General features: G+C 47.0%; 1 protein-coding gene across 4 annotated transcripts in view; it reads left to right on the top strand.

Moving 5' to 3' along the window:
* The window catches only part of TENM4 (teneurin transmembrane protein 4), an 855,551-nt gene that overhangs the window by 815,078 nt on the left and 12,761 nt on the right, over positions 1–27,712 (top strand). For all 4 annotated transcript variants that reach the window (XM_070365001.1, XM_070365000.1, XM_070365002.1 and 1 more), the window contains 4 exons: positions 10,184–10,356; positions 16,224–16,459; positions 19,773–20,069; positions 23,517–25,131. In XM_070365001.1, the coding sequence (XP_070221102.1) occupies positions 10,184–10,356; positions 16,224–16,459; positions 19,773–20,069; positions 23,517–25,131 (2,321 nt within the window). The remainder of the gene's footprint in view (positions 1–10,183; positions 10,357–16,223; positions 16,460–19,772; positions 20,070–23,516; positions 25,132–27,712) is intronic.

Raw genomic sequence — 27,712 nt, forward strand, 5'->3', positions numbered from 1 at the left:
ACTTTTCTCCACAAACCCCAGCAGGTAGTACAGAGAAAAAGTAGGAAAATAATCCCTTGTGGTAGACCTGGAGGAGGGGTACAGCAGCTGCTAAGGGAGGGGGTGCAACTTTCTACCTGCTTCACTCAGATCCTTCTCACCTGATCTCCCATATGGAACAAAAGCCTTAATCTGTGGAGAGGACAGTGAACGCTAGTACTTAGGCCCTAAGGGGAAAAAAATTCTAACTACTTTTGGAAGAGAAGCAGGAATACTTAATGGGCCCAGAAGAACAGCCCAAAGAGGGCAGGAGCACTGAAGAGGCCACACTCCTGAGATTCAGGGATACATGCAAATATTGATATAAGTTTGAGGCTCAATGAGAACAAAAGAGAGTTCTCTCAAGCTTACCACCCACCACTGCTAGCTAAAAAGCTAAACATAACAATGAAAAGTGGAATACTACTAGGAAGGAGATAAGAAGAATTTGTTGCTAAGTCGTTTCAGTCGTGTCCGACTCTATTTGACCCCATAGACAGCAGCCCACCAGGCTCCCCCGTCCCTGGGATTCTCCAGGCAAGAACACTGGAGTGGGTTGCCATTTCCTTCTCCAATGCATAGAAGTACAAAGTGAAAGTGAAGTTGCGTAGTCGTGTCCAACTCTTAGCGACCCCATGGACTGCAGCTACCAGGCTCCTCCGCCCATGGGATTTTCCAGGCAAGAATACTGGAGTGGGGTGCCATTGCCTTCTCCAATAAGAAGAATACAGGAGCCTAAAAAGAGGCCCTTTCTGAGGCTGGGCACAAAGATGGGACCTAAAACTGAGAATAGAGTAGGCACATTGGGGGAAAAAACCCTCTGGCAAACTAGTTTCACACACTAAATACAAGATATTGCTGAAGGAATGTAAAGCCTGTGATGCATTAGGGTTAGCCGTAGAAGTAACACATTTCAAAGCCAGCCCAAATCCTAACTAAATTAACTTAAACTCTCTCACTAAAGTGCAAGCAGGAGAAAACTCATACCCCAAATCTACTACCTCAGTCTCTACTGTGCTACACAAGATGTCACACTTTCATCTGAATCTACAAAAAGGCAAGAAAAAGCAGCACTCTCCCAGGAGACAAAGATATCGTCAGAAGAACACTCAGATGTGACACAGATGTTGAAACTGTATCTCAGGAATTTAAGGAAGATTATGTAGAGAATTCCCTGGTTGTCCAGTGGCTAGGACTCTTCATGCTCACTATGAAGGGCCCAGGTTCAACCCCTGGTCAGGGATCTAATACCCTGCATGCCAGGCAGCTAAAATAAAATACTGCGGTGGAAAAGGTGGACAGCATGCAAGATCAGATGGCTATTTCAGCAGAGAAATGGAAACTGTAAGAGAGAATCAATTGGAAATGCGAGAAATGAAGAACATAGAGGTGAAAATTGTCTTTTATGGGCTTATCAGTAAAGTTGAGATAGCTGAGGAAAGTAGATAGATCAATAGAAATTATCCAACCTGAAACACAAAGAGGAAAAGAAGAAAGAATATAGAATAGGGCATCTAAGAACTGGGGGACATCAACCGCTCTAGTATACATTTAATTGAAATTCCAGAAGAAGACAGAAAGAGCAAGGCAGGAGAAACATTTGAGGAAATAGTGGTTGAGAACTATCCATATGTAATTAGACACCAAAACCGGAGACCCAGAATCTCAGAAAACACCAAGCAAAATGAGTACATACACACCCACAGATACCTATGCATATCATATTCAAACTGCTGAATACAAAAGAAAAAGAGAATCCCGAAAGCAGTGCCATACAGGGCTTTTTTTTTTTTTTTTACAAAGGAGCAAAGATAAGAATCATAGCAGACTTCTCGTCAGAAGAAGAAATTTGGAAAGAGAAATACATATAAACTAGAAAACAGAAGGAAATGGCAACCCACTCCAGTGGTCTTGCCTGGAGAATCCCAGGGACGGCAGAGCTCGGTGGGCTTCCGTCTATGGGGTCGCACAGAGTCGGACAGGACTGAAGCGACTTAGCAGTAGCAGCAGAAAACAGAAATGCTAAAAGAAAGAAGAAATCTGTCAACTCAGATTTCTATATCCTGCAAAGAAAACATCTTTCCAATGAAAAAATGGTGTAGAGGTACAGGCAAGAATAAGGTAACCAAGGAAGGACGGTGAGGCACCCAGGCACTAAACATACTGAACAACCATTACCAACCCTTGGGCTGAAGGGCAAGGCAGGGAAGTAACAAGATATTGTTACTAAAGCCCAGTGGGAGTTGCAGCCGTGTAGAAGGCGTCTGGTAGGAGCTGTAATTCGGGGTGGATGTACCCATTATTAGAAATACAGGACCAAGAGAGAGAGAGAGTAGGGGAAACTTCTCCTCTTGACCTGCAGTCTCTCACCACTGCCTACCATTGGCTATACCCAACCAGAAGCAAGCCCGCAAGGGAGGCCCCAGGGATGCAGTCTGCAGAGGTCAGCCTGTCAGGGCACAGGGAAGGGTAGAAAATGAATCTGAGGAGGGAATGGCAGAGCAGACAGCGTTCAATCCCAGATCTACCTAAGAACTTTCTAGCAGATGCATGGCCTCGAATATAACATCAATGAGAGCTCAGACCTACAGAGGTAGGGTGGGCCAGCTCTTAGAAATGCTGAAGGCTACAATTCATTGTTGGGAGTTAATTCTATGGGAAATGGGCAGCAAAGACAAATTTTTATTGCAGAGCCAACAAGGAGCCTGCCTCTGCTGCAGTTTTGGAGTAGCTACTGTTTAGAGATGCTGCTCTGTTACAGAGACCTAAGGTCAAGGGATCTGTTGGTGTGCATGGGCTGTGAACTGTAATTATTCATAGAGAATACAGTGGCCATTTCCTCTTGTTGATGATGGTGGTGTTTGGAACAATCATAGATGAAAGCCCTAAAAAATCAAATCTTTATTTTCCAACTAAAAAGTGCCCAATCAGCAAAAAGTTTACTCTCAGAAAGGCAGTGTGGCATTTTCCTCACCAAGCGCGTGTAGTGAAGTGGATCAAGGTGTGAAGTATCGAGTGCGAAGAAGAAACGCTTGCAGTATGTGTGAAGATAGCTTCTAGTGGTCCTCTTCTGAGCCAAGTTTGCAACCACTCTATGAATCTTCTGTGTGTGTTCATTCTCTGTAATCCAAAGATGCTTTGGAAAAACAAGTGAAGAAAAGCCGGTGGGGGGAAATAGTGAGAAACCGATCACCTAGCTGTCTCCATCACACCCCCCAGGTGGGGGCTGAGCATCACTGTAGAATCAGCTGTAATGGAAGCAAAGAAAAGCGTCTCAAAGAGAAAGCTGTCCCTCTTCTCTACCCACTTCAGAGTTCCAAGTGCAGTCTTTTCTTTACCAGAGTTGAACACAAAGGTTTTGATTTGTAACGGCACCATCTTTCCAGGAAGCTTGATGACAGAACACAGGCTTTAAGATCAGACCTGACACAGTCTATATGCCTCTATTAGCCATGTGATCTTAAGCAAGTTATTTATCTTTCTGAGCCTCAGTTTCATTGGTTGTGAAATGATGGTAATCATGTTCACCTCCAAAGATGGCTGTGAGCACAGTGCTCCATACCTAAAATGTACTATATGAATATTAGTGAACTTTCCCTTCCTACAGAAGGTGAGGGGTAACAGGGGTGGAGTGCTTAATTATTCTCACCCTAGGTCTTGAAAAAACAAAAATATCTACTATTCATTCACTCATCCAAGATATATGTACTGAGTGCCTTTTACATGCTGGGTCCTGCAACAGGCACTAAGAATACAAACAAGGTCCCTGCCTTCGTGGAGCTTATATTCTAGTGGGAAAAGAGACAAAAAACAGGTAAGCAGGTAAACAAGATGCAAAGTGAAAACAGTAAAATAAGATAATGCAGGGGTCCCCAACCTCCAGGATCTATTGCCCAGTGATCCGAGGTGGAGCTGATGTATTAATAGTAGAAATAAAGTGCACAATCTGTGTAACATGCTTGAACCATCCTGAAACCATCCCCTGCCCCCAGTCTGTGGAAAAGCTGTCTTCCATGAAACTGATCCCTCGTGCTGAAAAGGTTGCAGATTGCTGATTGATGTGATCAAGATGGCAGGACCCATCAGAACGGGTGACCAGAGAAGGCCTTGCTGAAATAATAATATTTGAACTAAAACATGAGTAATAAAAGGAACTGACCCTATCAAGGTTAGAAGGAAGAGCATTCCCAGCAAAGAAAACAGTCAGCACAAGCACCCCAAGTCTGGTTTGAACTCAGCATGTTCAGAAGCAAATGGAATGGAAGGCAGAAAGTATGAAGGAATAGGCTTCAAGGTAAAGTTGGGAAAAGCAGGAAAAAAAAGAATGAGCAGATCATTCCACCTACACTCACTCATTCACATTATTGGGCATCTAGTCTATGGAAAATTCTTCAAGAGATGGTAATACCAGACCACCTGATATGCCTCCTGAGAAATCTGTATGCAGGTCAAGAAGCAACAGTTTGAACTGGACGTGGAACAATAGACTGACTCCCAAATCGGGAAAGGAGTACGTAAAGGAGTATATTGTCACCCTGCTTATTTAACTTATATGCAGAGTACATTATGCGAAATGTTGGGCTGGATGAAGCACAAGCTGGAATCAAGATTGCTGGAAATATCAATAACCTCAGATATATAGATGACACCACCCTTATGGCAGAAAGCGAAGAAGAACTAAAGAGCCTCTTAAAACTCAACAATTCAGAAAACGAAGATCATGGCATTCTGGTCCCATCACTTCATGGGAAATAGATGGGGAAACAGTGGAGACAATGTCAGACTTTATCTTTTTGGGCTCCAAAATCACTGCAGATGTTGACTGCAGCCATGAAATTAAAAGATGCTTGCTCCTTGGAAGAAAAGCTATGACCAACCTAGACAGCATATTGAAAAGCAAAGACATTACTTTGCCAACAAAGGTCCGTCTAGTCAAAGCTATGGTTTTTCCAGTGGTCATGTATGGATGTGAGAGTTGGACTATGAAGAAAGCTGAGCACTGAAGAATTGATGCTTTTGAACTGTGGTGTTGGTAGAGACCCTTGAGAGTCTCTTGAACTGAGATCCAGCTGGTCCATCCTAAAGGAAATCTGTCCTGAGTGTTCATTGGAAGGACTGATGCTGAAGCTGAAACTCCAATACTTTGGCCACCTGATGCAAAGAACTGGCTCATTGAAAAAGACCCTGATGCTGGGAAAGATTGAAGGCAGGAGGAGAAGGGAACAACAGAGGATGAGATGGTTGGATGGTATCATTGACTTGATGGACATAAGGTTGATCAAGCTCCAAGAGTTGGTGATGGACAGGGAAGCCTGGCGTGCTGCAGTCCATGGAGTCACAAAGAGTCAGACACAACTGAGCGACTGAACTGAACTCTATGCCAGGCACTCCCCTAAGTGCTAGGGATACACCAGTGACCAAACAAAGGCACTTCCCTCAGGGAGTTGACAGTCTAGTGAGGGTGATCTCATGGGGTCCCGCAGTCGCTGGAAGGAACTGGCATTGAAATATGTTATCTTGTTTGATCTTCACAGTGTCTCCCTGAGACAGGTATTATTACCCATGTCTTACAGAGGAGAATTCAGAGGCACACGAAGGTTATGCTGTATAACCTGCCTGAAATAATAGCATTCGTGGTGGGGGTTGGATGGTTAACAAGGGAACAGAACTGAGTGCCTGCCTCTAGGGTTGCATTGCTGGCAAGTGTAGAGCCTAGATTCAAAGCCTAAACCACCTGGCTCCAAGGACCTTCCCACAAGGACCTGTTCCTTCTGTCCCCCTGTGATAGGAAGAAAATTGGCCAGTAATTTAAGTAAAGCTGCGACAGATGTATCTAAGCCATTGGCCAGAAGTCGTCCCTCATGTGGTCGGAATCCAGGTACTGCAGATAGAGACCTGTCTCCAGCATCCTGCTGGGAAGCACCCGCATCCTTTCCCTTAGCAACTGGGTAGCAGGAAGAGAAAGGGACACCGAGGTGGCCACAGGGCAAAGGTCAAGGTCCAGAGAATGGGTAGCCCGAGCTCCTCCCCGCAGAGGCAGAAGCAGCGGCGTTCGGATGGGATAATCACAGGAATTGATCAGGTGGCAGAGAGAGCCAGTGGCCTTTCTCAAGCTCCAGAAAGCGGCGAAATGAGTGAATAAGAGACAAGAAAATTCTATAAATGGGCTGTGCTGTTTGATGTTCATTTAATTAAGACATTCAGTCCTTCTAATGGAAAATATGAGGAGTGGAAATTACTGCTTTTTGGCCATCTCCTAGAAAGCCAGATCTTGACGGCATCCGGTCTTTTCATCATATCGTCTTCAGGCTCAATTTAATTATGTATTACAGGCCACCTTCGATAATAATTACAATTGTCTGCCTTTATGCAAAGCCTCTTTCTAGCTTGGAAGCTAAAACTCTGGGGAGATGCCAACGGAGATTGCTCACGTATCGTTTAGTGAAAGTGGTTGTTTCCGTATTTGTGCATTCAGCAGATGTTTATCAGGGACCTACTGTGTGTCAGGTCTCTGTAGGTCTGCAGGGAGTGGCATGTGAGTGCATCATGGTCTCTCTTCTCTGAAGAAGCAGGGAAGAGGCCTTGCACGTGCAGTCCTGCATTCATTTATCTGTTCAGCCACCATCCCCTGATCATCTTCTCTCTCCCAGTCCCAATGCTAGGGAAGCTGAGATGAACTGAAGGCCAGTCCTCCAGGGTCCCGTGGCTGGCAGATGCTGGAATCCAGATTCCCAGCCTGACTGTCTGACCTCACGATCCTGTCCTAACTCAGGCGCTCCAAGGCCAAAGCGGGAGACAGGTTGTCCATCAGCTGTTGTGATGCAGAGGGCACATTCCAGAGGATCACTGGGAGAAGAAGGGATGGGGAGACCTGAGGTGGTGGCGTTTGAGCAGGGCCTTGATAGAAGTAGCATCAAGGTGACATGAAATTCTCCAGGCAAGAATACTGGAGTGAGTAGCCATACCTTTCTCCCGGAGATCTTCCATACTGAGGGATCAAACCCGGGTCTCCTGCATTGCAGGCAGATTCTTTACCATCTGAGCCACCAGGGAAGTCCAGTGAATAATCTATCAAGTCAAAATTGTAAGACTCCAGAACTCCTTTTTAAGTATTTTGCATGGTGTAATAAAATCTTTTTTATCCAGTTAGGCCAGGAAATTAGATTAATAAAGAGTGTGTACATGGATCATAGGTGTTCAAAGAACCAGACTAGAACAGCATGCCCATCCCGTGAAACTGTCAGACTGAAACGGATCTTCCTGTTACCTTCCAAGATGACTGGGGATCTGACAGCACTCAGCTTATTCATAGACTGCAGTTAAAGGGACAGAATGGGGTTTTTGTTGGGGTGGGGGGTGGGGAGTTAGAGAGCGGGGAGTCTTGATTTGGGGCTCAAAAATTTGGGATGCTCTAGTGATATTTGGCCTACAGGTTGTTATTGGCAGATGTCCTCTAAATGAGACACTTCTAAAATTACCAGCAATTAAAAAAGTCCTCTTCCCCAAGGTGACCATGCTCATGAGGCATACTTGCCTTGTCACAGCACTTTTCTTTTCTTCGTTTTTTAATATATGTATTTGGCTGGGGTCTTAGTTGCAGAGCTGGCGGGCCCAGTAGCTGTGGCGCGTGGGCTTAGTCGCCCCTGGGTACATGGGGTCTTAGCTCCCCAACCAGGGATGGAACCCACATCCACTGCACTGCAAGGCAGATTCTTTACCACCGCCAGGGAAGTCCCATCACAGCACTTTTCTAATGATGAAAATCATCCATGTTAATTATTCAAAATCTTGAGACTATAAAATGCATATAAAGAAGCAACTAAAACCCCCTTTAATTCTACCTCCCAGAGATAGCTGCTGTAAACATTTTTGTGAAATTCCTTCCTGTTCAAATTTCTAGCAGCCATAAAGGGCTAAAAAGCACACCAGCCTCTCCCAGAGTTAACAGGAGCAGAGCTGTGAGCTCCTCCAGGAGAGAGAGGCCTTATGACAGACAGCCCAGATCTTTAACCCGAGACCGCCCTCAGTGGTCTTTCAGAGTCATGCCCTCCCCCACTCTGAGGGGCACTCTGCACCTCTCACCCTCCATTCCAGGTCAGGCCTCGCCGCTGCTTCCCACTGAGCCAGACTGACCTCCCCTTACAAGAACCTGACTCGGTACAGAGAGAAAAATGAGAGAATCATGACAGGAAACAGTTTTCCAAACCCTTTAACTGCCTCTGAAAGTGAAAGTTGCTTAGTCATGTCCGACTCTTTGCAACCCCATGGATTGTACAGTCTGTGGAATTCTCTAGGCCGGAATACTGGAGTGGGTAGCCTTTCCCTACTCCCAGGGATTGTCCCAACCCAGAGATTGAACCAAGATCTCCTGCACTGCAGGCAGATTCTTTAACAGCTGAGCCACCAGGGAACTGCCTCTCCTAGAACCCAAAGGACTGATACATCCGCACAGCCTTGCCTCACCACCCCCAGGCCTGAGGTATACGGTTGCAACCCCTGCTTTTCTTACCGTCATGGAAAGGGCATCCATTTGCCTTCCTCAGACCTCAGCACCAAAGATTCAGCTCTCCCAAAGCCCCTTGGCCCTCCCCTTAAAGTCAGTCTTGAGTCGAGGACTGGGATGATTCACTCAAAAGACCTTCACCAACACCTCCTCTGTGGCAGACTGCGCCCGGGACTGTTATCATTCCGTGATCAGTACCAGCCAGCCATGAGGACAGAAAGAGCGGATTGTAGCCTGCCAGGTTCCTCTGTCCATGGAATTCTCCAGGCAAGAACACTGGAGTGGGTTGCCATGCCCTCCTCCAGGGATCCCACCCAGGGATTGAACCTGTGCTTCCTGCATTGGCAGGCAGATTCTTTACTGCTAGCACCACCTGAGACACCCATCCCCATTCACACACAAGTCCAGAAAGGCTCTTCAAACCTGTTAGTAGCCAGCTCCCTGCCATCTGCCAGCCACTGTGTAGCAGGTAGGATAGCACACGCCGTGGACACTTGCAAACAGATGGTCTGGAAACACTCTGAAGACAGAGAAGCAAGGGTCAGCTTGGAAGCAGAGAGATCTAAGTTTGAATTTCGCTCTATCACACTTAGCTGTGTGACCTGGAGCGAGTGACTTCACTTTCTGAATGTCCTCCAAAAAAGAGCTAATATATGTCTTTTAGACTAGTTGTGAGGGTAAAGGGAAAGAATGTATGAAAAGCACTAGCACCATATCTGAATGCCATATTGTGGGTGTTGAAAAATTTTAGGTTATTTCTTTTATCCTCAGGAGAATGGGAAAGAGAATTAAGATTCACATGTGATGCTTTACAAAGACCACACCAGAGCAAAGCTGTGGGTGTCGAGCACCGCTCGGTGCCAGATGTGAAATCCAGTTGTGAAGGGGCTACGGGAACCCATCTGTCTAGCCCCCTTCTGTGGCAGCAGAATCCTGGTCTGAACTCAAAGTCCCCTTTTCCCAGGCTCTGTGGCTTCCTAGGAAGCCCCATCTCCAGTGCTGGTCAGGAGAAACCTGTTTAACCAGTTCTTGGCAGAGGGGCGGCGGGGGGCGGAGGTTTGAGAAGGTATTCAAGCATCCACTTTGACTCCTTGCCTCTGATCATCCATCTCGGGTGTGTATGTGTGTGGGTGTGGTGTGTGTGTGCACACGTGCACGTTCTAAGTCATGTCCAGCTCTTTGTGGCCCCCTGTGAACTGTATGTAGCCCACCAGGCTCCTCTATCCATGGGATTCTCCAGGCAAGAATACTGGAATGGGCTGCCACTTCCTCCTCCAGGGAATCTTGCTGATAACAGGGATTGAACCCGCGTCTCTTAGGTCTCCTGCATTGGCAGGGCACCATCATCTGGCTCTTAGTGAGTGAGTATTAGTTCATAGCAACAGGGCACTTCCACACATTGCTCACAGGAATCCTGGAGGGTGAGGAGGGTATCTCCACTCTACAGAATTAGGAAGGAAGACTCAAGAGAGAGACGTTGTCTGTCTGCAGTTGAATATCAGAAGGTGGAGTTGTGTCCAAGGAGATGCTGGAGACGTGGAAATGTATCCGAGCAGAAAGAAAAGCGGACCATGCAAAACCATGCCATCAGGTAGAACATGCCAGGCTGCAGCAGTGGCACCATTATATCTCTGTTACTCAGAGCCACTCCTCGGTTTTCAGGTACGACAGCTTTGGCCGCCTGACAAATGTGACCTTCCCAACCGGCCAGGTGAGCAGTTTCCGAAGTGATACAGACAGCTCAGTGCACGTCCAGGTGGAGACCTCCAGCAAGGACGACGTCACCATAACCACCAACCTGTCTGCCTCCGGTGCCTTCTATACGCTGCTGCAAGGTAAGCCAGCCGGGGGCCTGGGGGCTTGGAGACAGTGGGGTGGGGAGGCCCCCTTTGAAGAAGGATGACACGAGAAACAAGCTGCTACTGCTGCAGCTGCCCAGAACAGAAAAGCGTGACAACTGCTTTCTCACTGTATCACCACCTCATTTGCAAAACACACCAGCCTGAGCCCTGTAGAGTCTCTCCCCCAAGCTTCAGAGTAATAGTCATTGTCTCATCCCATTATCAGCAGAACAAAGGGTAGACAATCCATTAGCTGCTAATCCAGGTGACCTCGCTATTTGGCCATTCCAGTGGCTCCCAGATTAAAGACCGACTCTCACTCTGGTGCCTGGCGAGGACAAAGGACAAGAATAATTACACCTAATTATGAAAGGGATTTGGGCCTTGGAGAAGGCCTCCCTGAATCTCGGGTGAGAGTGCCTTGTTCCTCATCTAGGACTCTATGGAGAAGAGACCCTGCTCTGTGTCCATCAAATAAACCCTGATATGAGTTGATCTTGTAGCTTCAGATAAATCACAAAGAAGTAACCTTGCTGTGAATTGTTTGCCACAATTGTTCTCACGGGGCATGGTGACCCAAAGTGGAGCTTGTCGCTTTGTTGGGCTTGGTAAGCATGAAAGAAAAGAAGGGTCACTAGGGAAAGACTTATTTGATGTTTTTCCCTGGCGTACTCCCCAAAGCTTTGACACAAAGCCGTAATAAGGGTCTTGGTCTGAGAGTCAAAGCCCCGAATTCTAGTCCTGACTGCCACCCCATCACCGTGGCCCTCAAGTTTCTACTCTGGGGAAAGAAGGCAAACGAGAGCCATGGTGGATGGTGCCCTGCAGTTCCAGGGCAGACACGCCGGGCCCCTGCACCTGCTGTGCCAGCTCCAGAGTGGACTGGGTGGAGTCACTCTTCTCTGATCCTCAGTTTCTGGGTCTGGAAAATGGGGCTGAATTACAAGTCCTGCTTCCTAGGGTTGCTCAGACAGTTTCTTCAGACAACAAGCAGAGGGACTGGCATGGGCCAGCACATAGTACTGCTTGGGAAGTACTTGTTGGATTAATTAATTAACAGGCACTTTGATTTACCGTAAGAGAAGGACCATGTATTTCCACAACCATTTTACGCCAACTGTAGTCCTATGCCTTTAACAAAACTCAAGGAACAATATCAGTTTTCAATCAAAGAAAGAGAAATCAAGCCCTGGAATTCCTTCTCCACCAAGCACCTTTAGCAATGGGTTGGGACAGACCCTAGGTATTTATGCGCCAACTGGGTTATTTCCGAGAAAAGGTAGCAGTTCCTAGCCAGCCAGGATTCTGGCCGACCAAGGAAGAGAGGGAAGCTGATGACACACAAACATCTTATCCTTCAAACCTGTTTTCTTCCCCATGATTAAGAATTGCCTCTTTTGCTCCATACGTTTAAGCCGGTTTGCAGCGTTTTTCTCAAAAGTTAACGCAAGCCTTCTAATATTTAGACAACTTCTAAAAATTCAAAGGTGACACATCTCCTCAGTTTTAAAATGTACCATCAATTTAATAACAACTTTCCAGGTGGAGGGGGTCGGGAGACGCACTGCTCAAAATCCATACGAGGACTTAAGACACATTCCAATTTCAGAAACCTTAAAATGTGAAAAGTCCATCTCGGAAACCAGGAAAGCTGATACCTCTTTATCCTCTTTGGTACCTCTGCCAAGCTCTCTTTCCTCATTTCATACCAGGTTCAGATGCTTGGTTTTGCAGCTGCTTCAGTAGAGTCTTTGTCAAAAAAGCTCGTTCGGTTTCATCTTATGTCTGAACTATGGGAAGAAATAAGAAGCAGCTTCTAATGAGCGGCAGCCTTGGGAAGTCACAGCTCACATTAAACGGGAATCGTTTGAGATGGGGCCTCTGCAGATGCTGTTCCATCCGCAGGCACCATTAATGGACATATGTGGATTCAGCAAGGAACAGCTTTAAAAGATAAATTGACACAGGCTTTCACTGTTCAAAGGGAGTAAAATACAGATTGTCAGTGAATAATGCATGGCAAGTTTGAGGCAGATTTTAGAATTCTGCGTGTGTGGGAGAGAGAAGGGGAGAAAGATGGTGTAGGGAGGGAGAGGGAGGGAGAGAGACCAATCTGATGCCATTCTCACAGGAAAGATTCAGTGAGGGTTCCCTGCAGAAACCACTGTATCCTCATTGCTTGACACAGCCCAGGGTATATCTGGTCTGATCCAGCAAATGTTTACTGAGCACATGCAATAATAACAACGAGAGCTAACGTTTTGAGCACTTATTCTGTGTGAAGTATATTTTTAGTATTTTATATTCATCATCCTTTTTAAATCCTCGCAACAACCCTCTGAGGTATGATTAATATCTCCATTTTTCCAAATGAAGATAATGAGGCATTGAGAGGTTAAGTGGCTTATCCAAAGTCATACAACTAGTAGGTATTTGGACCCAGACAAATAGGCTCTAGGATACATTCTCTTAAGCATGAATCCGCAGGCAAAGGGGGGGCTATGGAAGGACCATACTGGTACTACAGTTCACTCTGACAAGTATGTGAAATGGGGCAGAGGAGATGGAGGAAAGATGACGAAAGATAGACGTGACAGTGACCAGCACAGCGCCTGGCACACGCAGCTGGTGGTCACTGACATTTACGTGACTCACGCGAGAGGCTGAGCGCTCAGATCTTCATGGTCATCCTCCCACTTAATCCCGAGAGCTAACAGTACAGCTGTTATCCCTAATGTACAGATAAAGAAACAGAGGCCTGAAAGCCTAAGGAATTTGCCCAAGGTCTTGCAGGAAGAGAGCGGCAGAGGTAGGGCTTGAGTCCAGGAGGTCTGGCCCAAAGTCTGTGCCCTCAGTCTCTGTGCTAGTGCGTTTCACTGTCCGCTGGGTCATGACCAACCTAGACAGCAGATTCCAAAGCAGAGACGTTACTTTGCCAGCAAACTCCGTCTAGTCAGGGCTATGGTTTTTCCGGTGGTCACGTATGGATGTGAGAGTTGGACTGTGAAGAAAGCTGAGCGCCGAAGAATTGATGCTTTTGAACTGTGGTGTTGGAGAAGACTCTTGAGAGTCCCTTGGACTGCAAGGAGATCCAACCAGTCCATTCTAAAGGACATCAGTCCTGGGTGTTCACTGGAAGGACTGATGCTGAAGCTGAAACTCCAATATTTTGGCCACCTGATGCAAAGAACTGACTAGTTTGAAAAGCCCCTGATTCTGGGAAAGATTGAAGGTGGGAGGAGAAGGGGACTACAAAGGATGAGATGGTTGGATGGCATCACCAACTCAATGGGCATGAGTTTGAGTAAACTTCGGGAGTTGGTGAAGGACAGGGAGGCCTGGCGTGCTGCAGTCCATGGGGTCGCAAACAGTCGGACACGACTGAGCGACTGCACTGAAGTGTTTGAGAGTTCATTCACTCACGGAGTGGTGAACCTCTGCACCACTAGCTGCAGGACCACTGTTGAGACCTGGAAAGAGGCTAAGGAGGAACAAGGGAAGCTTCTGGGAAGAGATGACGTTTACACAGAGCCTTGAAGGAAGGGCTTGGGCTCGCATTTATTAAACAGAGGGGCAGTGCAGACAGAAGCAGCAGCTGACCATGGGCAAGAGGAAGGTGACTGCAGTAAAAACTCAGGTTTTTCCATTTTTAGAAAAGAACACAGTGTGCATTTTACAACTGAAATTTACGTTTTCTCCAGAAGGTTCTATTAGCTAAAGATCCTAATTAAAAATCAGGTTTAAAATTTCAAAATTAAGTCTACTTTTAATTCATTGTCATATGTATACATATATGTGTCATATATGTATATACATGACAGTGATTTAAAACGTATATATTTGGCATTCTGTCACTGATTTACATATTGGAGCTATTTTTCACCTTATTGTAAAGAGTGTTGTTACCATAGTGGGAAGGCCTTAAAAATGTTCAACCCTTTGCCCTAGGACTCCTACTTTTAGGAGTCAACTTTGATTAAATAACCCAAAGTGAAGACATTGATTTATCCAAAAAGTATATTTTTAATAAATATATAATTCTATTACATATTATTGTAACATACTATTAAAGAGTATAATTCAGTGGTTTTCAGTATATGTACAAAGTTGTGCAACCATTCAGTTCAGTTCAGTTCAGTTGCTCAGTGTGTCCAACTCTTTGCGACCCCATGAATTGCAGCACGCCAGGCCTTCCTGTCCATCACCAACTCCCGGAGTTCACTCAGACTCACGTCCATCAAGTCAGTGATGCCATCCAGCCATCTCATCCTCTGTCATCCCCTTCTCCTCCTGCCCCCAATCCCTCCCAGCATCAGAGTCTTTTCCAATGAATCAACTCTTCACATGAGGTGGCCAAAGTACTGGAGTTTCAGCTTCAGCATCATTCCCTCCAAAGAAATCCCAGGGCTGATCTCCTTCAGAATGGACTGGTTGGATCTCCTTGCAGTCCAAGGGACTCTCAAGAGTCTTCTCCAACACCACAGTTCAAAAGCATCAATTCTTCGGCGCTCAGCCTTCTCCACAGTCCAACTCTCACATCCATACATGACCACAGGAAAAACCATAGCCTTGACTAGACGGACCTTTGTTGGCAAAGTAATGTCTCTGCTTTTAGATATGCTATCTAGGTTGGTCATAACTTTCCTTCCAAGGAGTAAGCGTCTTTTAATTTCATGGCTGCAGTCACCATCTGCAGGGATTTTGGAGCCCCCCAAAATAAAGTCTGACACTGTTTCCACTGTTTCCCCATCTATTTCCCATGAAGTGATGGGACCGGATGCCATGATCTTCGTTTTCTGAATGTTGAGCTTTAAGCCAACTTTTTCACTCTCCACTTTCACTTTCATCAAGAGGCTTTTGAGTTCCTCTTCACTTTCTGCCATAAGGGTGGTGTCATCTGCATATCTGAGGTTATTGATATTTCTCCCGGCAATCTTGATTCCAGCTTGTGTTTCTTCCAGTCCAGTGTTTCTCATGATGTACTCTGCATATAAGTTAAATAGGCAGGGTGATAATATACAGCCTTGACGTACTCCTTTTCCTATTTGGAACCAGTCTGTTGTTCCATGTCCAGTTCTAACTGTTGCTTCCTGACCTGCATACAGATTTCTTAAGAGGCAGGTCAGGTGGTCTGGTATTCCCATGTCTTTCAGAATTTTCCACAGTTTATTGTGATCCACACAGTCAAAGGCTTTGGCATAGTCAATAAAGCAGAAATAGATGTTTTACCACTATCTAATTTCAGAAAATTTTTTATCACCCCCAAAAGGAAACCCCATAGTCATTAACAGTCATATCCCCTTTCTCCCTTTCCCTCACTACTTTCTCTCTACAAGTTGGCCTTTTGCAGACATTGCATAAATATGGACTGATTCATATAATATCAGGCCTTTTGTGCCTGACTTCTTTCACTTTAGCATAATGATTAACAGATATTTATTTGCAGGGTTGTAATCATGCAAAAGTGGAACTAATCAGAATATCTATATGAGGACCAATCGAATAAGTTCTGTTATTTCCATATAATGGCATAGCATATACTCATTACGAAAAATGTTATGAACATATTCAACAATAAAATAACAGCGATCAGTAAGAACTCTATAAGCAGCCATTTTTAACCATAAATGTATTCAGAAATATTGTGGAATCTGGGAACATACCAAAATATTTACAGTAGTTTCCTTTGGAGACTGAGCTCACGGACCTCCATATATTTTTCTCGTGTTCTTCAATGACAGTGTTTTGTTTCTGTGGTCAGAAACATTAAGCACATTTGAAGACCACACCTCTGCCTCTGCTGTACAGCTCCGTCCCTCCTCAGCCCTCCTAAACAGAGTCTCCCCTCATCTGTCCCTCAGACCAGGTCCGGAATAGCTACTTCATCGGGGCCGACGGCTCCCTGCGGCTGCTGCTGGCCAACGGCATGGAGGTGGCCCTGCAGACGGAGCCCCACCTGCTGGCCGGGACCGTCAACCCCACTGTGGGCAAGAGGAACGTCACGCTGCCCATCGACAACGGCCTCAACCTGGTGGAGTGGCGGCAGCGCAAGGAGCAGGCTCGCGGCCAGGTCACCGTCTTCGGGCGCCGGCTTCGGGTGAGCAAGGCCTCCCAGCAGGGGTGGCTGAGTCCCGGGGGGCCAGGGAGGAGGAGGACTCTGAGGACTGGGCTCTGGTCTGGAAGCTATACTAGGGGAGAAGGCGCTCGAGGGGAGAAGGCGCTTGAGGGGAGAAGGCGCTCCCGGGCTTCCGTTTCTTCATCCGCAAAAGGGAACACGTTAAGCAAGCGCACGTAATCAGAGTCTCGTGTATTTTCACTTGTGCTAGAGAAAGGATCACTGGCTTGATGTTAGTCAGTTCTGAGTCGGGTTTCCAGCTTCTGCTGTTTCCTGAGTACTTTTGGGCAAATCCATGACCTCGTAAAGCCTCAATTTCGTTATCCATAAAATGAGGACAATGAAACCAACTTACAAGTTGCTGTAATGATTAGAAATAGTACATAAAGTGTCTCATATGGAATCCTGATGCTGGGAAAGATTGAGGGCAAGAGGAGAAGGGGATGACAGAGGATGAGATGGCTGGATGGCATCACTGACTTGATGGACATGGGTTTGGGTGGACTCGGGGAGTTGGTGATGGACAGGGAGGCCTGGCGTGCTGCAGTCCATGGGGTCTCAAAGAGTCGGACACAACTGAGCGACTGAACTGAACTGATGGAATCTGGCACGTAAAAGTAGTCAGTAATACCTTTTCTAGTTGTCGTCGTTATTCTTATCACGCATTGCTAATACGCATGAAGATTTAGTTTAGCTCTTTGGACCCTAAGCCACATTCTCCTTCTAGGCGGAGTTATCCTTCCTTAGTGAGCAAAACAACTCCACCATGGCTGTCACTGCCAGGGGGCTGGCTTCTGGAGTCTGGCATCTCAGAGCACTTTTCTGCATGTGGATGCACAGAACGAGCACTTTCGCTGCCTCACTCACATGTCTTTGCAGTGTGGCCTCTGCCCCAGGGCCAGATTACCTAGCTCCAGTTCCCTCCAGCTTCAGAAAAGGCAGGCAATGGGGAGAGGGAAATGGAAGGCCTGGTCCTGACGTTCAGCACAGCGCCTCGCAGACCGCACACAGGTGCTCCATGCAGCGTTGCTGAGCTGCAGGGCACCCCAGGACTGGGCCACATGTTCCTGATTCCTCAAAGCTGCAGAAACATCCTCATGCAACCTGGCCAGGGCTGTCTTGTACTGCACCCCACCCACCACTGCCCCCACCCAGCCATTTCTTGCAGAGAAAGTTCATTTAAGGCCCTGTTTCACGTAGGAGGTAACCAGGGTCCAGAGAGAGGAGGGAGTTTTCCAGACTCGAATAGTTAGGCAGTCACTGGAAATACACACACTGTCTCATGGTGCCTTTCTCGTAGCAGACAAGTATGTGCCTGATTCAGTATCACATAACTGGAGCCCAGAAAACAGGGCTTCCTGTGGTCCTCAAGAATTCAACAGCTATCTATCTGATGTAGGAAACAGCCTTCCACTGATTGCCCAAGGAAGGTCTAGCTGTCTTTGTTCTTTATAGGACACTGTCTGCAGACTCACCGAGCCCCCTGTGTGAATTCTCCCGGAGTCCTTCACACACATTGGAGGCAACGGGCTACGTAGAAGGCTTGACCCAGGTTTGAGTCCTGCCTGGGGGCCATGTATGTAGCCTTGAGCAGCCCCTCTAAGCTTCAGATTCCTCTGCAGAAACCAGATGATATTTCTGAAGCACCTAGCCCAGTGCTGGAAGACCCCAGGTGCTCAATAAAGAGCTGCCATTACTGCTGTTAGGATTTCCTCTCTGCCGCACGAACTGGACCAAAAGTTTCCCAGCCATTAATGGGTCCCTCTCCTAGGCTGAGACGAATGACGCTCCAGTCGGGTGGCCGCCACCTCCAAGTCCTCCCAAAATAAATGGCCACCCACAGTGGTGGCATACGGAATGAGAATGTTAGCTGGGTGCACCTCCCCGTAATGCAGTTCATTTTTTATACAACTGGGAACTTTTTTAATAAAGAAAGATGTAAAATCTCATTGCCGCCACTGCCGAGCACAGGAAGCGTTAGGCAGTTCCTCAGTGAGCTGCTTAATTCAATTTTATTAATTTTGCTGCAGAGCTGTAGCTTCTCTTCACTGGGGGCCCTCCATGGGGAGAGGGGGACAACTGGCTAGGTGGTAGCACCTTGTAGGGGAGTCACAAGGGACCTTCCCAAAGATGCTTTGTAGGACCCCCATCATCGTTGGTGGTATAGAAGCTGCTTCTCCCTCTGCCCTCTCTGCAAAGAACAACACCTCTGATTTTTCATGGAAATTGTCTGCCATACTGTTTTTGCTTCTGCAATTGTGTTTGATTACCTCTGGGAAAGCAACCTTATTATAACCAGGCCATTCACAGCTAAAGTCGTCTCAGCACCATCATTATAAATCCTGATTTTCAAGGCTTTAGAATTTGTTTGGGGAGAAGGGTGAGACACACACGTCTCTACTTCCTCTGAGAATTACCACGATCATTTGCTGTCATTTAATGGCTCCAGTTTCCTCTGTCCATAGAACTTTTCAGGCAAGAATACTGGAGTGGGTTGCCATGTCCTACTCCAGAGGAATCTTCCTGACCCAGGGATAGAACTCATGTCTCCCACATTGGCAGGAAGATCCTTTACCACTGTGCCACCTGCCGGGAGCAAATGTTCCAAAACCTAGGACAGTGTTCCCCAGGCGACCCACAGCCAGAGAAGGCATCCCAGACACACACACACACTGCCTCCCAGGGCCTCCAGAAAGAAGAAGATGCCTTGAGATGACCAGGAGGCCCTGATTGTGGTGGCAGAGGGCAGGAGAGACCCCAGAGGGGATGGGGACTCCAAGGCCCCAAGAAGGACCACAGATCATACGTTGGCATGTTGCAGTGGTGAGAGTCGAATCCAGGCCCAGTCACTCACCAGTCACGGGGTCTGGAGCCCTGTCGTTGACTGTGGTCTCCCCGGTGTCAAACACAAGAGCAGCGCCGGGCACATAAAATATGGGGTCAGGCACTGACTTACTGGGCCCACATGGCCACTCCCTTTCCAGGAGGGAGTTAAGAAGGATCTGCCTTTGTCTCCTCATCAGGAGAATCGCACTAGCAAATTACATGCATCGTATGTGCTACTATTTACCCAGACTCTGCATTGTCTTTACCCTCACAAGCGCCCTGTGCAGTTGGCACGACTGTTCCCATTTTACAGATGAGGAAACTTGACGGAATTGACAAGCGACAGAGCCACAGTCCAAACCCTTGTCTGCTGCCACCCAAGACCTGTGCCGCCTCCTCTGCTCAGCGGCTTCTCAGACCGAGTTCTCGATGTCTAGACTGACTCTGTGTCCGCCTACCCCTTCTCCAGGTTCACAACCGGAACCTCCTGTCCCTGGACTTTGACCGCGTGACACGCACGGAGAAGATCTATGACGACCACCGCAAGTTCACCCTCCGCATCCTGTATGACCAGACAGGGCGGCCCAGCCTCTGGTCACCCAGCAGCAGGCTGAACGGCGTCAACGTGACCTATTCCCCGGGGGGCCACATTGCCGGTGTCCAGAGGGGCATCATGTCTGAGAGGATGGAATATGACCAGGCGGGCCGCATCACATCCAGGATCTTCGCTGACGGGAAGACATGGAGCTACACCTACTTAGAGAAGGCAGGTGTCTGTCTCCCTCCATCACTGGCCTTGCCATATAGAAGATCTTCGTTCTGCTCAACCTAAGCCCAGGCCCAGCCTGCTGACCTCAATGGGATAAATCTGACCCATGTGGTCTCCAAAAGGAAATGTTCAGGAAAATCTGGATCAGAGGGTCAGGCGCTTCCTGGGTGGAGTCTGGATGGATTATGGTGAGGGTATGACAAGTGGAAGCTTCTGGGTGGGAGAATGTAAAAGTCTCACCTGATAGATGGGAGCTAGGCCCAAACACTATCTGGACTTATGGAGCAGGATTTGGAGTCTGCTCCCAGGTCTAGGGTACCTGGTGTGACCTGGTCACAGAGAACAAGACGGAAGCCAGGGGATCAGTATTAAGCAAGAGGTGCTTAATCCTGCATGTCACATGCTAAGAGTGGCATTAGGAAGTCTTTCTGCTTCAAATCAGGCTTCATTTCATTCTGTTGTTGTTCAATAGCTCAGTCATGTCCGACATTTTGTGACTCTGTGGACTACAACATGCCACGTCCTTCACCTTCCCTGTCCTTGACCATCTCCCAGAGTTTGCTCAAACTCATGTCCATTGAGTCGATGATGCCATCCAACCATCTCATCCTCTGTTGTCCCCTTCTCCTCCTCCCTTCAGTCTTTCCCAGCATCAGGGTCTTTTCTCATGAGTAGGCTCTTTGCATCAGGTGGCCAAAGTATTGGAGTTTCAGCTTCAGCATCAGTCCTTCCAATGCATATTCAGGGTTGACTTTAAAATTTGACTGGTTGGATCTCCTTGCAGTCCAAGGGATTCTCAAGAGTCTTCTCCAACACCACAGTTTAAAAGCATCAATTCTTCAGCACTCAGCCTTCTTTATGGTCCAACTCTCAAATCCATACATGACTACTGGAAAAACTATAGCTTTGACTATACAGATCTTTGTTGGCAAAGTAATTAATGTCTCTCTCTGCTTTTTAATATGCTATCTAGGTTTGTCATCGCTTTTCTTCCAAGGAGCAAGCATCTTTTAATTCCATGGCTGCAGTCACCATCTGCAGTGATTTTGGAGCCCAAGAAAATAAAGTCTCTCACTGTTTCCATTGTTTCCCCATCTATTTGCCATGATGTGATGGGACCGGATGCCATGATCTTCATTTTTTGAATGTTGAGTTTTAAGCCAACTTTTTAACTCTCCTGTTTCACTTTCATCAAGAGGCTCTTTAGTTCCTCTTTGCTTTCTGCCATTAGGGTGGTATCATTTGCATATCTGAGATTATTGCTATTTCTCCCAGTAGTCTTGATTCTGGCTTGTGCTTCATCCACCCTGGCATTTCACGTAATGTACTCTGCATAAAAGTTAAATAAGCAGGGTGACAAGATACAGCCTTGAAGTACTCCTTTCCTGATTTGGAACCAGTCTGTTGTTCCATGTCCAGTTCTAACTGTTGCTTCCTGACCTGCATACAGATTTCTCAGGAGGCAGGTAAGGTGGTCTGGTATTCCCATCTCTTTCTGAATTTTGCAGTTTGTGGCAATCCATATAGTCAAAGGCTTTAGCATAATCAATGAAGCAGAAGTAGGTGTTTTTCTGAAACTTTATTGCTTTTTCTATGATCCAACAGATGTTGGCAGTTTGATCTCTGGTTCCTCTCTGCCTTTTCTAAATCCAGCTTGAACATCTGGAAGTTCTCGGTTCACATAGTGTTGAAGCCTAGCTTAGAGAATTTTGAGCATTCCTTTACTAGCATGTGAAATGAGTGCAATTGTGCAGTAGTTTGAACATTCTTTGGCATTGTCATTCTTTGGAATTGGAATGAAACTGACCTTTTCCAGTCCTGTGGCCACTACTGCGTTTTCCAAATTTGCTGGCATATTGAGTGCAGCACTTTCACAGCATCATCTTTTAGGATTTGAAATAGCTCAACTGAGTTCCATCACCTCCACTAGCTTTGTTTATAGTGATGCTTCCTAAGGCTCGCTTGACTTCACATTCCAGGATGTCTGGCTCTAGGTGAGTGTTCACACCATCATGGTTATCTGGGTCATTAAGATCTCTTTTGTACAGTTCTTCTGTGTATTCTTGCCATATCTTCTTAATATCTTCTGCTTCTGTTAGGTTCATGCTGTTTCTGACCTTTATTGTGCCCATCTTTGCATGAAGTGTTGCCCTGGTGTCTCTGATTTTCTTGAAGAGATCTCTAGTCTTTCCCATTCTATTGTTTTCCTCTTTTTCTTTGCATTGATCACTTAGGAAGGCTTTCTTGCTATTCTTTGGAACTCTGCATTCATTTCATCCTAGGAACTAGGAATCAGAAAAGGCCTCTAATCAAAAGTTGGTCTCAAAGAAGAGAAATGGTAATTTTGATGCCCAGATGTCTTTTGGCCTGTTACCTACTGACTTATTCATGAAACAGTCTGTATTTCATGCCACAGTTCTGATACCCAGATCCTGGCTTTGTGTTCTACACCTGGTCAGCTGTCCAGGCCCAGGCTCTGCTTGATCTGTGACCCATCTCCCCTACCAGCAGCATTCACATCTGCAAGAGTATTATTTGTGGCAGTGCTAAGAGATACCCTGAAGGTCATCCAACATGACCTGAAAATCTGAACGCAGAGGGAAAGAATTTGTCCACGGCCATACACTGAGTCCGTTATTAGAAACCAGGTTTCCCCATTCCCATCACAGCCCACCCTACCCCTGGGGGGGTGTATGACCTGTTACTACATAAACAATTATGCAAAACCTTAAATGTCCTTCTCAGACAGGTCTTATCCTATAGGCCATAGGGAGTCAACAGAAGCTGTTTAGCAGGCAATAGACATTATCAGGGGTTTTCCAGGTGGCAGTAATGGTAAAGAGTCTGCCTGCCAATACAGTTAGAGATAAGAGGCATGGGTTCAATCCCTGGGTTGGGAAGATTCCCTGGAGGAGGGCACAGCAACCCACTCCAATATTCTTGCCTGGAAAATCCCATGGACAGAGGAGCCTAGCAGGCTGTAGTCCATAGGATTGCACAGTCAGACACGACTGAAGTGACTTGCATGCACACACATGGACATTATCAGACTGTGTTTAATCATTCTTGCTTGGGTAGGAAGATTGAGAAGGAATCTGGAGCAAGGGAGCCAAGAGAGAGGCTGCTGCAAATATTTATACTTTAGGCCAGTTCTCTCAACCCCATCCCACACTGAAATCATTTCTATACCCCACAAAGGGGCAAACAGACAACGCTGCTCACTGTAGGCAGGCCAAGGGTGGCAAGAAGGCCTTCTCTTAGCACATCTATACCCCATTGCATTATCCTAGGGCACACTGATAGGAAAGCTCTGGTTTGGGCATAACTTAGAAGAACCACTGGCTTCCTTGGCCTTTCATTCTTTTCCTTTAAGTCTGGGGCTCACAGACCTCTCCTTCCTCCCCAGCACCCTCCTCTCACCTCTCGGTTTTCCTCTCCCTCCAGTCTATGGTGCTGCTCCTCCACAGCCAGAGGCAATACATCTTTGAGTTTGACAAGAACGACCACCTCTCTTCTGTGACCATGCCCAATGTGGCTCGGCAGACACTGGAGACCATCCGCTCAGTGGGTTACTACAGGAACATCTACCAGCCCCCCGAGGGCAATGCCTCAGTGATCCAGGACTTCACTGAGGATGGGCACCTCCTCCACACCTTCTACCTGGGCACTGGCCGCAGGGTGATATACAAGTATGGCAAGCTGTCCAAGCTGGCCGAGCTGCTGTATGACACCACCAAGGTGAGCTTCACCTACGATGAGACTGCTGGCATGCTAAAGACCATCAACCTACAGAACGAGGGCTTCACTTGCACTATCCGCTACCGTCAGATCGGGCCCCTGATCGACCGCCAGATCTTTCGCTTCACCGAGGAAGGCATGGTCAATGCCCGCTTTGACTACAACTATGACAACAGCTTCCGGGTGACCAGCATGCAGGCTGTGATCAACGAGACCCCACTGCCCATTGACCTGTATCGCTATGATGACGTGTCGGGCAAGACAGAGCAGTTCGGGAAGTTTGGTGTCATCTACTATGACATTAACCAGATCATCACCACGACAGTCATGACCCACACCAAGCACTTTGACGCCTACGGCCGGATGAAGGAAGTGCAATATGAGATCTTCCGCTCGCTCATGTACTGGATGACCGTCCAGTATGATAACATGGGGCGAGTGGTGAAGAAGGAGCTGAAGGTGGGACCCTACGCCAACACCACCCGCTACTCCTATGAGTACGACGCCGATGGCCAGCTGCAGACTGTCTCCATCAATGACAAGCCACTCTGGCGATACAGCTATGACCTCAATGGGAACCTGCACTTACTGAGCCCTGGAAATAGTGCGCGGCTTACCCCACTACGGTATGACCTCCGCGACCGCATCACCAGGCTGGGCGACGTGCAGTACAAGATGGACGAGGACGGTTTCTTGAGGCAGCGGGGCAGCGATATCTTTGAGTACAACTCAGCCGGCCTGCTCATCAAGGCCTACAACCGGGGTGGTGGCTGGAGTGTCAGGTACCGCTACGATGGCCTGGGACGACGGGTGTCTAGCAAGAGCAGCCAGAGCCACCACCTGCAGTTTTTCTATGCAGACCTGACCAACCCTACCAAGGTCACCCACCTCTACAACCACTCCAGCTCTGAGATCACATCCCTCTACTACGACCTGCAAGGGCACCTCTTTGCCATGGAGTTGAGCAGCGGAGATGAGTTTTATATAGCTTGCGACAACATCGGGACCCCTCTTGCTGTCTTCAGTGGAACAGGCTTAATGATCAAGCAGATCCTGTACACGGCCTATGGGGAGATCTACATGGACACCAACCCCAACTTCCAGATCATCATTGGCTACCATGGTGGCCTCTACGATCCACTCACCAGGCTTGTCCACATGGGCCGGCGGGATTACGACGTGCTGGCTGGTCGCTGGACTAGCCCAGACCACGAGTTGTGGAAGCACCTTAGTAGCAGCAACATCATGCCCTTTAATCTCTACATGTTTAAAAACAACAACCCCATCAGCAACTCTCAGGACATCAAGTGCTTCATGACAGGTGAGGATCAGGGCTCATTCAGAGGGCAGGGACCTTGATTGCTCTGGTCATTTGGACCATCTTTCTTGACAAAGCCAGTATGGTATAATGGGAAACATTTACTTTCTCTTAGAGTAGTATTTTCCAAAGTATTTTTGAAGAAACACTAGTTAAGAGAAATGCTCTGTAAAAACTGGTTTTGGCATCAAATCAGTTTGATAGGATAACCACCATTCCAAAATTTTCATGATCCATTTCAGCTTAGGAAAGGCTGTATGAAGTCTTGTAGCAAAGGGAACTGTTTCATATAATTTCATATAATCACCCACTGTTTTTCCAACTTGTTTGACCATGAACCCCCCCTTTTTTTTTTACCATGAAACCCTAATATTTCACTGGATGCATCCCTTGGGATGTATTCTGAGAGTTTCTGACCCAAAGATCAAGCTGGTTATGTGTCCCTGATAAACTGAGTGAAGGTATGACCAAAAAAAAAAAAAATCAGAAACAAGAAATCAGTTATCTTATTTGGGATGATATGAATGGAAAATTCAAACTTAGGAGGCAGAACTAGAGGAAAGATCCATTATTTCTAAGCTATGACAGTCACAAAATTTACTTAACTTCCCTTGAATTCCAGTTTCCTGATCTATAAATTGAAGTTAGAATATCTACCCTGGCTCTGATAAGTTAATATGCACATTGTATATCATAGAGCAACTATTAAAAGATAAAACAGAGGCATAGGTTATCAGTCAATAGTGGAAATAAAATGAAGACTAAAATAATAATCCAAAGAGGGGAGGGGATGAGGGAGCAAAAGGAACAAAGAACAGATGGACAAATGGGAAAAAAAAAAAAAACCCTGGTAGTGAAAGGTTGTTGTTGAGCTGTGAAAGATGCTGAGATTCTTGGCCTCCGGAGAAGAGGAGTTCAAGCCGGGGCCAGTGATGAGGCTTGATCAGTCAGAGCTTTTGTGTAATAAAGCTTTGTTAAAGTATAAGAGAGATAGAGAAAGCTTCTAACATAGACATCAGAGGGGAGTAGAAAGAGTGCCCCCCTGCTAGTCTTTAGCCAGATGTTTCATGTCTGTTAGGAAGCTGTTAATCAGATAAGAGAGACACCTCGAGGCTGACGGAGTTTCACCAGCCCCTCGCCCACAATATGCATTTTTGAGATAGGATGGCACGAGGTGTGTCATCCCCAGCCATAAAGCAGTTGATACGAATACTGGTTTGTTGAGTCATTGTCAGCCCAAGGTTTGAGAAAAGAAAAAAAGTTAGTCTTAGGTGGAACCATTTTGAAGGCAAATTCCAAAGCAAATACATGGTTTCATTAACATAGCTTAAGAGAAACATTTCCATAAGAAAAAGGCATTTGGTGAGCTCAAGGTTTGAGAAAAGTTAAGTTCGGGTGGAACCAGGTGTCGTCATGGCAACACAGAATTTTAAGAGAAAAAAATCTGACATGTGCAGCCCTATTTCCTCTGTTTAGAGACCCCTGGCTTTCCTGCCTGTTACCCTCTCAGTAGGATGGTTGCAGGGATAAAACAAGATACATTTGACAATCTGCCTAGCACAGCTCATGGCTTGTGTTCATTCCTGTTCCTCTACTATCCAATTTTAAAAGCGGGCTTTGGTCTTCACTACTGTGAAACCAACTTGAGTGTAAAGTGCCCCAGAGGTCACTCATGCCAGAAATGCCTCCAGCAGACTCCTCCCAGCAAGCAGCCACAGTCAGATCAGACCTCACAAGTCAGAGAGGCTATGGGGATTCAGGTCTGGTTAAAACCAGCCCTTTTTATAGAAGAGTACGTGTACTGGGCAAAAAGTTGGGCATGCCAACTTTCCCCCTCTTTTGTCCCATGATAACACCATCCTGCCCCATAATTTAAGGCCATTTCCTTCATCCAACAAGGGCCTCCTCTGTGTAGCCACTGTTTTAGGCACTGGGGATAGAAAGACCATCCCTGCCCTCCAGAAATTCACCCTGCATGAGGCCAGATAGACACGCACTCTGAAGTATGAGAGGCCCGTGGTGAACGTTTGCCGTGATGGTCAGTGAAAGCATCAGGAGACATGTCAGGAGACATGGCTGACTCCGCCCGGGGAACCCCTGATGCATGAGGTCCACTTACGAGTAGACTTTCACCAGGTGATGGGAAGAAGGATGATCCAAGGAGAGGGGGCCGCGCATGCCAAAGTGCAGAAGGCAGCGTGTACAGCCTACACGAGAGCCCCTTAGGCATGTGGTGGCTTCCTGGGGCCCCAAACTTGGTGGCTCAGGCTGGACCTGTTTCTGCTGACAGAGGCCTAGAGGATTAGTCTTCATTCAGAGAAGAATTCTAGATGGTCCTCTAGAGAGCTAGAGTCCCAAGAGTGGGCAGGAAGAGAGGACACAGTGGTAAGCAGGTGAGATGAAAACCTCCTTTGGACCTGAGGATGCACAGGAATATCCCAACAAGGTTGCCCATCGTTCACCCTGCTCAGCTCGCTGCCAGCCCTAGAACACCTTAGTGGGTTGTGAGGATGTTCAACTTATATCTGTCTGGATTAAGCTTGCCCTGTGCCTCATCCTCCAGTGAGGTTCCTGGTGGATGACT

This window comes from Bos mutus, chromosome 29, assembly GCF_027580195.1.
Source record: "Bos mutus isolate GX-2022 chromosome 29, NWIPB_WYAK_1.1, whole genome shotgun sequence".
Taxonomy (NCBI): domain Eukaryota; kingdom Metazoa; phylum Chordata; class Mammalia; order Artiodactyla; family Bovidae; genus Bos; species Bos mutus.